General features: G+C 42.2%; 1 protein-coding gene across 1 annotated transcript in view; it reads left to right on the forward strand.

The window, feature by feature from the left end:
* The first annotated feature begins 1,457 nt into the window (after window positions 1–1,457).
* Window positions 1,458–15,197, forward strand: part of TMEM114 (transmembrane protein 114) — an 875,397-nt gene continuing 861,657 nt past the window's right edge. The window contains exons 1-2 of the mRNA XM_078664297.1: window positions 1,458–1,786; window positions 2,289–2,369. Coding sequence (XP_078520423.1) covers window positions 1,603–1,786; window positions 2,289–2,369 — 265 coding nt within the window. The 5' untranslated portion in view covers window positions 1,458–1,602. The remainder of the gene's footprint in view (window positions 1,787–2,288; window positions 2,370–15,197) is intronic.

Consider the following 15,197-nt stretch of genomic DNA (forward strand, 5'->3'; position numbering starts at 1 on the left):
TTGCAGCACCAGTTGTGTCCTGCGTTTTGTTGTGGAGGTGTTGCTGTTTGTACCGGGATGTTGTCAATGTCGAAGTGCACTCATACTTATTTGCATATTCTGCACGGTGAGTGATTTACTCCTGCGGCTCTGATTTGTCTGCCACTGCTCCCTTTAATGCAGTGTGCCTGTCAGTGATGTGCTTCCACGGTGCTGAGATGTTGCAGACTTGGGTAACTTGTGCTCCTTGTCGAATTGTGACTCTTGGGCATGATTTGTCCACAGATGTGTTGTTGACGTCAGGGGTTGTTTGTGCAGGTGGCTGTGTCCGAGTGTGACCTGCTCCTTTCCGGTTGTGGTCCGCACTCAGCCACCTCAGTGTCGTGCCATGTACATTGTCATGGTGACTGCAGCCATGCTACTCATGTTGTGTCTCTTGCATTGTCAGTGTGGCTGACGTATATGCATGTTTGCTGTGTTTCGCACGTGTGCATGTGTTGGTTGTGTGCTTGTTTATGTGTTGTGTGGGTCCCCCTTTGGGCACATGGTGTACGTGGGACTACTTGGTGTTTATGTGTGTGCTGAAGTGTTCCCGTAGGATCAGGGACATGATCCTGAGTCATTGTGGGTGTGCAGTGTGCTCTGAATAATTGTGCATGTGTGCCATTGTGCCCATCTCCCCCCATCCACCCACTGACACAGGGGTTATTTTCCCACGATAGGCTGCAATGTGTAAAGTTGCGTTAGCATTTTTTGGTGATGTTTAGCACACGTTCTTGTGAATATACCCCTCAGTGTGTAGAGTGTGTTATATAAGTGATTAACAATGCTATAAGGATTATTAGCACTAGCCCTAGTTTTAATGACGCTGTTATTGTCAGATTAGTTTTCATAATTAGCATTATTATTACTACAGTAATAATATTTACTATAGCAATATTATTAGCAGTTGTAGTCGTGGTAATAGTAATTAATATTGTAAGTGATAAAAAGAAGAAGAAAAGGGGGCTAATAACAATAGGAACATTATTATTACTACTACAAGTTATAATAACGCTGTCAATCATAATAACAGTAATAATCACAATAGTATAATTATTTCCGATACTAATGTTGCTTCCAAAGGTTAATGCATTGTCTGTTTTCTATAAACCTCTTTTGTGCTGTTATTTTCAACCCCGGTTGTCGAAATTCACCGGATCGAAAGCCATTTTGTCACAGTGGGAAAGTGGGACGGGCACAGCGCCCTAAAATAGGATGGCTGTTTTGCACGCAGCGGCCGTCCTGGGACGCTGCGGGGGAGGACACGAGCAGACAGCGCCGCGGTACAGTTCCTGCGGACTGGGCGCGGAGCAGGTGCGTGCCTCGTCCTGCGCGAGGCTCTGCGTCTCCATCTCGCTGCCCTCCTGGGAAGCAGCCCGCAGCGACGCTTCCAGACAGCCTGTGTGATCGCTGTGGCTTCGAGCGCTCGGACAGAAGGAGCGCAGCTTCTGAAGTCGGAAGGTGGCTGCGTTCGGGAGCCCCACACCCAGCTGCAGCGTGCTGCTCGCCGCCCGGACAGGTACATGTGCGGCTGCAGCACTCGCACACTGCCTGCATGCCTTCGTAGCACATGAAGCCAGCATGAAGCTCAAACTCAGCGCCCTGTCCCTCTTCGTAGCGCTTGCTGGCATTCTGAGTTTCACATTTCTGGTGGTGGCGCTGGGAACAGACTTCTGGTACATCATCGACTCTTCAGAACTGGAGAAATTCCGCAATTACTCGGAGCCCCTCAGCTCTCACTCCGGACTCTGGAGAACTTGCAATTGTGAGTCATTTCTTACAGCAGTTTCAGTTTTAGCATAACAGTGGCGTAATATTCAGTACCACCATTACTAGTACGACTTCTACTATTCTTATAATGTTAATAGGGATAGTAATTGTTTATTATTATTTAACATTGCATATTATCGGCAGTACTTACTATATTGTTAATATTACTATATTATTAATATAGTTAATAAATGTTACTGTTTACATTCAGCTTTTGTTGTTGGCAATCGTATGTTAATGCCAACACTAGCATACCTTCTTCGTCATCAGATACAGTTTAATATAAAACCACACTCCTTGTGTGTCCTTTTTAGATGTAATTTGAAGCTGGCAACAATAACCCACTTTGATCCTACATATTTAGAATCTATATACACCTCTGAATAGATTATCAGTACGACCCTGCCACATGTTCACGTATATTTTTCCTTCCTGTGCGTGGCGATACAGCCACGTTATTTCTTCCTCTGAGCAGTCTTATCTTTTTCTGCCTCCAGATAACAGCAGATGCGCCCCCCTCGTAAACCCTTTCTGGCACGGAAACAGAACCTTCACCGACTCCCACAAGCAGCTTCTGAGTGAGTGCACTTCCCCGGCTCTGCTCTTTTTTGTCTCGCATGAATCCACGTCCGCGTGCCTGTCAGGGCTGCCAGGTGTGCTCCGTGTGACCTCAGACTGGTCGCGTGCGCCAGAGGACGTTGGCGTCACAGTGCGCGTGGTACATAGGGCTGATAATAATACTACCACTACAACTAATTATAGTAATACTTTTAGTTATCATTATTATTATTATTAGCAGTAGTAATATGGTAATATACATATGGATACTTATTTTTAATATACATTTCTGTTGTAATTATAATAATCGTCATCATGTCAATCGTACCTTTCATTATGACTGATAGCGTATAGCTGAGCATCGTAATTTATTATTGACGTAGGATGTTAATAACCTTAACCCATTTAGTAAATACGCAGATCTGGGTGCTTCACCCGGCCTTTTTGGGTGCTGAAATCAGCAAAAATCACCAGGTAAAACTCCACGGGAAAATGGAGAATTCTGGGGGATAATTGGGTGTGGTATTCCTGATTTCCATGGTAATTCATAATTTCTGATTGAAACTTCAAGGTTAAACACAAAATCCAACCATGGATTCTCCCTCTCACTCAAAGGCTTACTGATGCCCCCAGTATTGGTAATTCTGAGGTAGGGAATCCTGGACGTTAACCGCCCTCAGTAATGAGGCCCCAGAAACGGGGAAAATCATTTTATTTCTCTTCGATGTGATGTAAAAACAGTAAATAACTGGATTTTAAGCCTAGAGTGCTTTCAGTGCTAAGCCTAGGATTCTGCCTTAGTCAAAAGGTGTTGGAATCTGTGTAAACGGAAACAGGTTAGTTGTAAAAATAACCTAAGGGAGGAGGCTTGGACCGATTTGATTATTAAGGCAGGTACTCTGAAGTGTAGTTCTAAATTATGGGATATTAGTAACAGTCCATTCCTTGCACCAGAAGGTGCCACGTCCCTGGAGGCAAATATTACCGAAGACTCTTGGGTGGCCTACTTTGAGGAAACAACTAGTTCCTACTGAACACAGTGAGAAGGAGCTGGAAGCTACAGCCCCTTTCACATTCTCTCTTGAGGAAATCAAGAAGGGTATTATGGCGCTAACTAAGAACAAGGGCCCAGGCCCCAACGTAATCCCACCAGATCTTTATATAAATCATTACTTTGCAGGATTCGGCAGTAAAGGTTGTGGTGTGCATCCTCCTGGAAACACTTTCTGTATAGGCAGAGGAAAATAATGTACGATCCGAAGTTCAGTATGGCTTTTGCTCAGGGAGGTCAGGAGTAGATCAGTGTTTGAACGTGTATTTGGCCCTCAGCACATGTACTGTTGCACATACTGGCTCCACCCACTTAGCATTCATGTACCTCACATCAGCGTTCGATCGGGCCAGCCAACAAAAAACTCTGGCCGATTATGCTGTCCATGGGGGTGGAATAGGGCATCATCTTATTTTTAAGAGATCTGCACAGGGACACCATGGCCTCGCTACGCTGTTCTGAAGATCTAAAGTGTACGCGCTGTTTCCATACTAAACAAGCATTTACAATGCAATAGGTCTCGAAATTTCGAAACTTTGACCTATTAGTATTGTTAATGACAATGCCTTTTATTATTGCAGGTTTTTTAAGCCCACAAATAATAGGCATTGTCATTTACAATACCAATAGCTCAAAATCTCATAAATGTGAGACTTATTGCATTGTAATGGTAAATACTCGTTTTCCTTATGGTTAGTGGGGGGGTAACGAAAACAATGGCAGAGTGAGAGGTGGGGTGAAGAATTAACAGGCAATGGGAGGGTGAGCAGAAAGAAGGATAAACAAACAAAGCAGCAGAAACACTGCGATAGAATGAGGAAACAGTGGTCAGGCATCATTTTTAAAGCGAACTTGACAAACAAAGCGATTCAGTGGGAAATAATATTAGAACAAAACTCACTGGAATAGCTATCCCTTAATCTGTAGGCTGATAAAAGATATTAAACCCAAAAGGATGTAAACATTGCAGACTAAAAGAGTCATAAAATAGAAACAGACTGGCTGATAATACCACACCTGAAGCTTTAAGTCAAAATTGGCCCATGATGCATAGGGCGTATGCCGGCCCCTCCTTCCGGTGCTTGTGCCTAACTTCCTGTTTACTAAAGCAGAGCCACCATCGTCTCATCAGGTAGAAGCATACGCCTCATTTTCATAGCACAAACACTTCAAAGCATTTTAACCCCCTACACAGAGGAATAACAAAGTAAAGAAGAAAACGCTACCCGAGTATTAGAAAGAAATGGATACGAACCGTCTTCTGGGAGGAGGTATTCTCGGTAGACGTCTGGGCTCGTTGTTTCACAAAGAAAGTAGAGGTTAGCTTGTTTCTCGTTGTTTCCCTTAGTTTACCATATTGGGATAGCGTTTTTTAAAAAACATGTTGCGCTGACCGAACGGTTAAAAAAATCTGTTTTAAAGAGATGAGTTTGCTTCTTGGTAGAGGATGTATTCAGACATTACTAACACATTTCAACTTGAAGGTCACAGCGATTAATGAATGTTAAGGCTAAAATAACTGATCTGGTCTGGGTCCCAATAATTGCGGACACAACTGCTGCCAGGGCACACCTGCACAGTGGTAAAAAACGGATATGCTCTGAAAAATCGTACGTCGGAATACAACACTCTGCACAACTTTGCACTTCCACCAGGAAGTGTGATTCTCCCCAGTCGGTTTCTGTCACTGCTGAAGGTCAAAAGCAACGTTTATTTAAGATGGTGATTTAGGAAGGTTTCACAGCTGTATGCGGCAAGATAAAAACTAGTCCAGCTTAACAAATGGACAGATGTACAGATGTTTGCGAGATGACAAGGAGGTATATCTTACAGGGGAACCTTGTGATTCGACAATAGGTCGTGCTCTTGTCTGCAAAAACATACAGTTAGACAGGGCTTGTAGTGTTACCACCCCGAATCTTGCTTGTGTTTTAAAAGGTATTCCAGTACCAGCTTTTAAACTCACTTTCACTCTGCTTGCTAACAGTAGCTATCTTCTTTTAAATAACGAAGAATATTGTGGTTTGCTGGCTGGCATCCCATATTTTGTAACAGATTCACAACGCGTAGTTAGTTGTAAAAACTGTGCTTTTCCCGCCCCGGCAGGGGAAGCTCGAAGTCTCGATTTGGCCTTGCATCCCGACTTTGAAAACAGACTTCAATAAGTTGAGCAGAATAAAAGAGCTATTATTTCAGCAAGAAGTCCTGCTTTCTTCTGCACATGAAACATTCGTTTTGCAGATAGCGAGCACTAATTCTAAAATTCAAACCCTTTTTAAATACCAATTTTCCACTCCATTTCTGTGAATTAATTCACAGGAACTTCAATGCGTCTGATACACAAAGCCTGGTTCATTTTTTTTAAAGTAGTGGGCTCTGGCCTTGTGACCCCTTTTCAGACTATATTTGGTGTGATACCAGCCTTTATTCATTCGATTTTTTCCAGCATCTTTGGAGGTTTACCTCTGTTGGTCACCATAGCCGCTGGTGTCCTGCTATTGATTTGGCTACTACGCAATGGCTGCTCCTCTTGTGGTCCTACACAACCCAGATCGGCTGCAAATGCTTTGTGACCATATGCTTGACTGCTATGGTACACTGCCACTGGTGACACTCAGCATAGCTTATGGACTGTCTTTCCGCTTTGCGTTCTACACTTGCGTGCACCCCGTCTTCTCCTGCTTGGAATGTTCCTTTCAATGAGCATTGGATCTCTGCCTCTCCAATATGTCATCTCCCGACCCGGATTACGACTTGTTGATGAGTCCCTTAGTGGCCCATGAGCAAGAATGCTCCGGGTTTGCTTTTATGGCATGTGCCGCTGCACTTGGAGCGTTGGCACAATGGGATATCTGTGCGGCTGTGCAGGATCTCCTACAACGTAGCTACATTAAATATCACGCAAGTTGTCCTGCGGTGGTCCTGGAAGCTCTGAATTGTAATGACCATGTTTGCTCGTTCTGCTTGCTTAATTGGATGGCATCCCTTTTTTCTACCGATGATAATGATTTCCTATTGGAGGCAGTGGCTGTTTACTGCTCATACACTCTGATTAAAATGACTGGCGCACATCTTTGCCTATTTTTAATGGAAATTTTTGGCAAACTAGATGTTTGCACCCAATTTAAAATCCCATTTTTTTCTTTTGATTTTTTTTTCCTCTGCATTATCCACTTTTTTCCAAATTCGATAGACTATAGAAACTCATGAACTCAGCTCACGCTTCTTGAACTCTGTGTTCCTCCTCTGCTTAAATCCAATGGACTGACCAGGGGAGGGTGTAGTGAGGATATGGGATTCACGGCAGACATTGCTAAGTTAGCATATGTTAGTACACGCTTGGCTGCCATGTTGTCGCATTTGCACACGTTTCTATATTACTTTGTTTTTGAAAAACCAGTGCTTGTGCTCGTCCACATGAGAACTGTCTACCTTTCACATTTCTTGATGTACTCTGTGAGTCTTGTCTGCACATCGTGTTCAAGGTAAAAAAACAATGTCTCTCGTTGATCTGGTTTGGTCAGTCTCACGCGTGTTAGACATAATACACACACAGCTGTACTACTGAAAATCAAGTGCTTTTAATAAGGCATTGCATGCATGTTAGGCACTTGAAGAATACCTTTCAAGAGGGAAGAGCTGTGCTCGAACGGAGATGTAAACTTTTTGCATCTAAACCTAGAGGTATGGGGTCCCTCCTCACAAAGCCCAGAGGTCTTCTATTTCTATAATAAACTAGTTCCTAGCACGGGGAGGGTGGCAAGGCACGGTGTCCTTTTTCCACTATCTTTATAGAATTATATCCCTGTTTATTTCCGATGGAATTGTAACAATGCTTACTATCTTGTGTTTATGCATTTTGCTGCTAGTATTGGCTTGTATACTGTGTTATAGAGCACATTAGTTAAAATAAACATTTTAAACTATACAATGTTGCTGATTATTCATGCCTTGGACACGTATTAGTGAGTGAGCGAAAGAGCCTTTTTGCTCCCGCAATTCCTGGGAGGATCTGAGTTACATGTTCTAGGATGTCTAATCATTGGTAGCTTTGCCGTAGTACGGAGAATGAATGAGACACTATTACTAGTCGGATTGGGGTTCCGGGCACTATGGTGGGTTTTTGGTACACCACTACACACTGAAGTCCTGGTTTCCTGTGCATAGTTATGTATATGTGCAGAATCCCTGCAACAGTTCCTCATCCTCCGAGACAAGTAAGAAATAGTGGTTTGTTAGCTGCATACTAAAAATAACATGTACCAAAATACAATTCTATTCGTGGCGTGGCCTGTACAGCTACTCCGGGCTTTGTAATGAAGCTAAGAAAGGTTAGCCCAGGCACCTCTTCCTAGCATCAGCCTCTCACTGATCCCTTGCAAGAACATGAAATAAAAGAGCACACAACATGTAATAATTCTGGATGACATATGGTTAGTTGTTTCCGGGTATCATTCCATAGGTATCATGTAGTAATGAGCACACTATCACTGATAATGTTAAAATATTGAGAAAGTATAGACGTGATAGTTTAGCCTTAGACAGCAGGTACTATACCACCTGGTATCTATGGTGTTTTTAGAGTTTCCTGTGACAGACACACCTCCTGGAAATGATAAATCAGAGCATATACTCGATCCTTCAAATCATGGTACCAGCTCTTGTGACCATACAGGAGCCTTCAGTTCGAAGGACCGGCTCCTGCACAAGTGTAAGATATTTTTTTATAGCGATTCCCTTATGCAGCAGGGCCCATCAAAAGCCAAACAACAACAAAACTTGGAAGCGGTGTCAGAGACACCCTTACCACAGTGGACACTTCTTGAAGTCCATGTTCCTTCGTCCTCGGAGTTTCCAGCAAGACGGAATAATCTGCGGCATTTCCTCCGACCTGGAAGACTTTCATAGGCTTCTGGGACGTCGCATTACATCACTTCATGTGCACGCGAGACATGCCGCACTGGCTGCTGTGTAATGAAGTCTTCTTTTCCCACATTGGGAATACCTCCCTATTTCCCTTCCTGCCACCATTCCAGTAGTGTCCAGTAGACTGGGACATATCTTCCCCAGTTCTTGTCTTGCTGTTGTTACTGGCATAGAGAAGTGTCAGTGTGAGACAAGGTAAGCTTTGCAACAGCCCCCACCGCTAAATTGACATAAAAATGTAATCCCTGGTTCCTAGTGGGCTTTCTGCCCTGCCGGGGGGTGGCAGTTCGAGGGCTATTGCCTCCATCTGCCTCCCATGAGGGGGGCAGAAAGACTGTGTACATTTCTGGGTGGGTGGGGGCATTACAATGCCAATTCAATGCAGCCCTCACCCCTAAATGTACATTTAAAAATTCCTGGCTCCTTGTGAGCTTTCTGCCCCGGGGGGGGGGGGTGGGGGGGACACATTGGGGGCCATTATCCCCATCTGACACCCAGGGGGAGTAAAAAGGCTAAATATGCACCAAACAGTTGGGGGAGCAAAGACCCTTGCCCAAGGGGCCGCTCCACCCCACCCGGGTGTCTAGGGTTAAATCCTTGTTTGGAGATCGCCCTCCTGTGGTGATCCCCAAGAAGGGATCCCCTAGCAAAGGGTACCATTAGAAGGGGAGATTCCCCCCTTTCCAACAATACTCCTCCCATGTGTTCGAGTGCTCGGAGGGCTGAGATAGCCCTGCAAGCGCTGAAGCAGCGAAACTGAAATGAGCCGATCAACTCATTTCAGTTTCACTTTAAATGTAATGATGCCAAATTAAAACACAAAAAAAATGTAATCATGCCAGCGCGCCATGAGCATGATTGTCATTACATTGAAAAAATAATGACTCGGGAGGTTGGGGATGCTCTTCCCCAGCTCCAGAGGATGAAAAGCTAAAAAGGAAATCTCTCTGCTTATTACAGCAGAGGGATTTCTGGCTGTTGGGCAGAGGACGTAATTGTTATGTCCTTGCCATGCAAGCGCCACAGCCGAGGACGTAAATGTTACGTCCTCAGCATACATGCGAATAATGTTTTTCAAGTGCAGAAAATACAAAATTATTTACCAGAGCCTAATATTGAAAAACATATTTTGTGAGAATTAGATTTGTACTTTTATTTGTAAAACGATTGTAGTATGGAATACAATAAATGTAAGCAGTAGTTTCTAAAGATTTTAGGCTGTACTGTAGTTATAACTTGTCTTTTTACCTTTGCACTACATTATTAAATATGTGAATCTGCAATAACTTTTACATTTGCACCATATAATATATTTTACTAGACTGAAAACAACCATATCATCACAAACAGTGCCGGCTTTCAGGCAATGTGAATGGGTCGGTTGGAGAAGCGTATTTGGGCTGCACCCTTTCATGTTTAATTAGGCCACATATATATGCAAGTATGGCCTCATGTACTCCCATGATGTAACAATATTAATGTAATGCAGTGCACTTGAACAGTTACAGTAAATTTATCATACTAGGTAATCCCGACATTTATATGAGTATTTATATAAACGTTTTCCCTTAAAGTAGTAACCAGGTGCATTTCTCACATATATCTGCAATTATGTGGCTTAAATTACATTGTAATTCATATATATTCATGTATTAATTTAAATACTACTTTCTATCTTTTTTATAACTGAAAGTGTATCCCTTTGAAACATGCTCTATATCTATAATGTAATCGTATAATGTAACCTCTAACCGTGTGTTTATAAATGTATAGAGATGCTTGCTGTACTAAGTTGACTACAGGCCTCAAGCTCTGGTATTTCTTAACATTTAACTTTCAACGTGAATGCTTGCTTTGGATGCAATGTTTTTCTCTCCTCTGCAGGTGCAGTTGCATTAGCTTTTTGTTAAAGAAAGGTACATAGTGTGAAAGAGATAGTGAGACTCGGAAGGAGTATATTTTGACAAGGATAAGAAGGTTTAATGAACAAAGGGAGGACTACTGATTGAGCGGAAGAGTGAGACAGGAGAAATCCAAGGACGTTCTACTGTGTGGACCAAAGGAAAGAAATCTCAAGTGTAGTTGTCAAGTTTGAGTGTTTGAAGATGAAAAAATAATTGGACATTTGCCATGGGATTCTCGAAGGTTAAATTGATGGGTATAAATGTGGAATTCACTTTAGCTTTGTTCAGATACCATTTAGACTCTGAGAGGTACAGACCTCTTTGTGACATCCCTGTTGTGTGACTCATGCTACACAATATTCTTTACCTTTGAGAAGTTCTACAGAAGTTCTGCTATGCTGAAACCTTTCTATGCTTCCCTGACTTAATAGCGTTTCCCTGATTTCTAGTTTAGAATAAGATTTAATAGATCTTCTTAGTGAATTTCATGTATAGCAAGAGGATCAACACTTTCAATCTACTCATCAGACTTTGTTTCCCACTCTTTGTATTGGAGCTAGAGAATTCCTCATTTGCTTTCTGTTATTGAGGGTACATTTTGTACGTCGTTTCGGATATACCTTAGAGATTCTGTATTTTTATACTATGTTTTTGTGACTGATTTATATCAACTTGACTTTGAATTTGCAATATAGCCATACTTAATTCCATCAATCTGAGTTTTACTCTGTGGCCAAATGGGTTACACCTTAATTGGTAAATTTTAGTCAATCCTAACTCCTTTTATTCCACAAGCACTTATAATCTTCTATTGCTGGGGACCAGGAAGAAGGAGTCCACATTCTATGCATTCCCACCATTGCATCGGAGGCCAAGCTCAGGACGTATTTCATTAAAAAATATCTTGTACGTTTAAAAGCACCTGCTTCAGAGTTCTTTTTGTGCCCAACAATTTCAAGCAATTATAAACATGTCAAGAAAACTCTAGTGATGAATGTTCCTGCTAGAGAGATTTGAGTGTTGTCTAATAGCAGTTTGGCAGATCATAAAGTAGTGCAGAGCAAGGAACAAGTCTGGGTACATGCGGGTAGTTGGCATCCACTCACTATTTTCACAGGATGCTGTTCACCCTGCTGAGAAGTTATGTCCTACTAAAATAAACCTAACTCATCCTGGTGTAGTTCTCAAACACCAGGAGACATTCACCAGTTCCTGCATGTTGTCTGCTTTTGTTCAGAGCAACAATGTGCAGGCAGTCAAGGTGGCTTTCCTATTCAGCTTCTAGAAGGGCCTATAACAAAGGCCACATTTCAGGGGTCATCAGGCTTCCTTATGTTTTTGTATCTTTGCTCTGGCTATCTGTAGCCTCATACCTCATACTTCACAAGTAGTTAAGAAAGGCATGCTTTTGACTTTGTTGAATCCCTGTATATAAGAGATATGCATGCACTGGAAGATTGTCAGATGAGTGGAACTGTCCCAGTATTCACACAAATAACAATTTAAATGCCATTGTTTTGTTTATTTCTTTTTTTTGTTGCATTATGCATCCCAATGCAGGGTCATCATGTCACACATACACACTATACATTGACAATAAATCATACAAGTGTGTAAATCAATGAACAGGATGTTTTGCATAAGATAGTGAGGGCTACAAGATGTAAGAGTCAGGCTTCATTCTTCATAGCTCACTGTGCTGTATTAGAAGGATTACAATTTGTGAACTGCAAGTAACAAACATATCTCTGTGTTAAAAGCAGTTACCCACTTACCTATCTACATTAAATATTCTGTCAACTGCATGTTATGTGATGTGCTTTGCAGGAGACACATTAACACTGTATGCTACTTTGAGTCAAAACTGGTACCAGACAAAACACTGTTCTCTCCAGCATATGCATTAATCATTAATCACCAGAGTTATCTTACCATTATTATTATTCCCTGAGATTTACTATGCACTCAAAGATCTCTGCAACATATTTTAAAATGCATACTGTACAACCAATTAAGCAGAATAGATTTCCTGACACATTTCTCCTAGTTACCAATTTCGTTGGGCAGAGGTTTCACTAAATAAATGTGTAAGTTGTGGTCTAGATTTTTTATTGGTGTTCTGTCACTTTTTTGGCATAGCCCTGATGTAAAATCTATGTGGGGATTTACAGTGCCATACAAAACCTATCTGTATTCCAAATGACACCAAAGCCGTCCTTGCTATCAAAGAAAATTGTCACTGTCTGCTGGTCGAAAACACAGCATGATCTAGTAAGAGCAGTCAACTCAGCCACTTGTGCTGAAAACACCCTCTCCCTTGAGCCACAACACTGCTACTATTCCTGAAACTGTACAGACTGCAAGAGGAGCCCATACATTTCCTTCATAGTCTCACAAACACGAGCTATCCACAACATCGAGACAGTCATGCTCCACTTCATTATCATCATTATCACTATCAGAAAGAGTTGGCAGGGTGGCAGAATTCAACATTTAAAACAGAACACCTCGTCAGTGTTACATTTTAAGCTACCAGTATGATCTGTTCATACCAGGTCAGGCGGCTGTTTGTCAAATGCTTTGTGCGAGTACAAGTTTACAGCATTTCCACAGAGTGAGGCATGTACACCGTTAAAGGATGACCCATTACAATGTCTTCACACCTTTCTATGTTGACACTTACAGCTGACACAGATTTCAGACATCCAAGTAAAGTCCTTGCTAGTGGATCTAATGTAGCTGAAAAGTATGCCACATAACTACTGTCACTTCCATGTGTGTGGAAGTACTAAGGGAGTGCAGCCCTCCCTCTCGCTGCAAAAAAATGAAAAATTATTTTTGAGTTCTTTTTTGGGACTCCGCACCATGTCAAAACACATTGGTGAGCCTAAACACTAAGAGGAACTGACTGTCCTCCTGCAAGAGTATGGAGAAGAAAGCGTGGCACAAATTGATGACAAAGAACCACTCAGCCTCACATGGAATTTAAAACAATATCACAGCAGGATGCAGTATCACAGGGCTGTAAGGGCTCACAATATTGTTTGTCTCACAAAGCTCCTGCGCTAAGCAGTACTTACTGCTAGGCTTCTGTAGGCCTCTAATGGGTGAGTTACATGGACTCCCCATAATCTCTTTCAAAATGCCTTGTTGAATCATTGTATTTGGTAATCATTTCAGGGGTCAAATTATACTGTGATATTGTGGGGTATTCTGCTTTTGACTTTATCTATATACGTACAGGCTCAACTTCATTAATAAGTCCAATAGCCTTCTCTGAAAAATCCCAAACCTCAGACCTCACAGTGTCTTTAAGATCCAGGGGTAATTATTCGCTTGTCATCATAGGGTACAGTGCAACAACCAGGTTTTGATTAACCATTTTAAAGGCAACGTCTTTATCGTGGGTCTGAAACTCCACACCCTCTCGGTGTGCAGTAAATTGTGCAATTCAGTTTGCACAACAAGTCATTTCCTAAGAAACTCACAGGGCTTGAATCACAGACCACACATTGGTGATTATTCTCAAAATGTCCTCTTTTTACAGGTACATCCTCAATAACGGGAAGCCTCATGTGTTGGTTAATGGGAAGCCTCATGTGTTGGTTAATAGGGACCCTCATTTGTTGGTTAGCAACTCCAATGATTTTGATTCTTTTTTCCAAGAGGGGTAGGTCTGGAAGTTCCACTGTTCACACAGTAGAAAGGGTAGCACCAGTATAAACTAATAATGATACAGTGTGGCCATTTACCTCACTACATATGGGCCACTCTGGTCTACTTTCAAGACTGCACCAAGCACACAATCTTCCTACCCCTTCAGGCACCATCACACAGCCTGATCAGAACCAAAATTCTCAATGGTCCCAAACATGGGATGTTGCTGTAAAGGAACATGACCCTGGAAAGAATTCTGATTCACATTCTGACCCTGATTTGAAACTAATCTGGGACCATTGGCAGCTTGCAGTGGCATCGGGGTTGTGGCACTTGCATCACTGGGACTTGGAGCACATTTTGATTTTGTGACCACAGTCTAGGTAAATTCTATGACTGCATATGATTATTGTTCTGTGACTGTGTAAACCATGGATTTTGAACTTGATTTGCCTGATTAAGACACGTTTTCTGCTTCCAATGCCCCAACCAATCACAATATTGGCACGGGTTTGACTTTTTCAATGTGGCGTTGCGCTGTCTTGTGTTACCTTGCTTCAGGTAGGTGTTACATTCGTGGTGCATGGGTGCTCCTGTTCACAAATCCATGTATTTTGACTCAAATTCATATTTACAAAGGCTTGTAAATATAGATTTGCTCTAAACTGGTGTGCCTACCTGAGGCTGGCGTAACAACATGAAATATCTTTATTTCTCCTTGTTATTTCCTCTTTCCATGTATGGTACATTCTACAGCACACATACAAAGATGAAATAGGCCAATAGGATAGTTTTTGTGTGGTTTTGTAATAAAAAAGAAAAATTAATAAAATTAAAGCAAAGAAGTTCATTGCACTATCTTGTGTTGTAGTGTGTCAGGTAGGCATTACAATGGTGGTTCATGAGTATTTCCGTGCATCCTCCCATGTATTTACTGTATAAATAATATACACAGTCTTCTTATGGCAGACACACTAGCGTTCCCTGGATCAGCTTGCAAGTCCCACTTCCCTCTCTAAGAATCATCGTTTGTATTATTTAATAAATAAGGGGAAACACCAGCCAGGCCAGGTTAGTGAATTAAAGCCCTAGAAGTACCGCAATGGCTTTTGAGAAATTCAAAGTTTCTCTGCGCCATAGCGTGTCAGCCACAGCAAGTTGCACCTGAGGCCCTGCGGCCTATTATTCTGTCTTACCAGCTCTCGCTGGAGTGCCATTTTGGAGTGCCCAGGAATGCATCTGCAGCCCCGCAGTGAGCAGAAGTGTGGATGCTATGGTAGAGCTGGCAGGTGTCAACCCCTCCCCTGGCT

This window comes from Lissotriton helveticus, chromosome 10, assembly GCF_964261635.1.
Source record: "Lissotriton helveticus chromosome 10, aLisHel1.1, whole genome shotgun sequence".
Taxonomy (NCBI): Eukaryota; Metazoa; Chordata; class Amphibia; order Caudata; family Salamandridae; genus Lissotriton; species Lissotriton helveticus.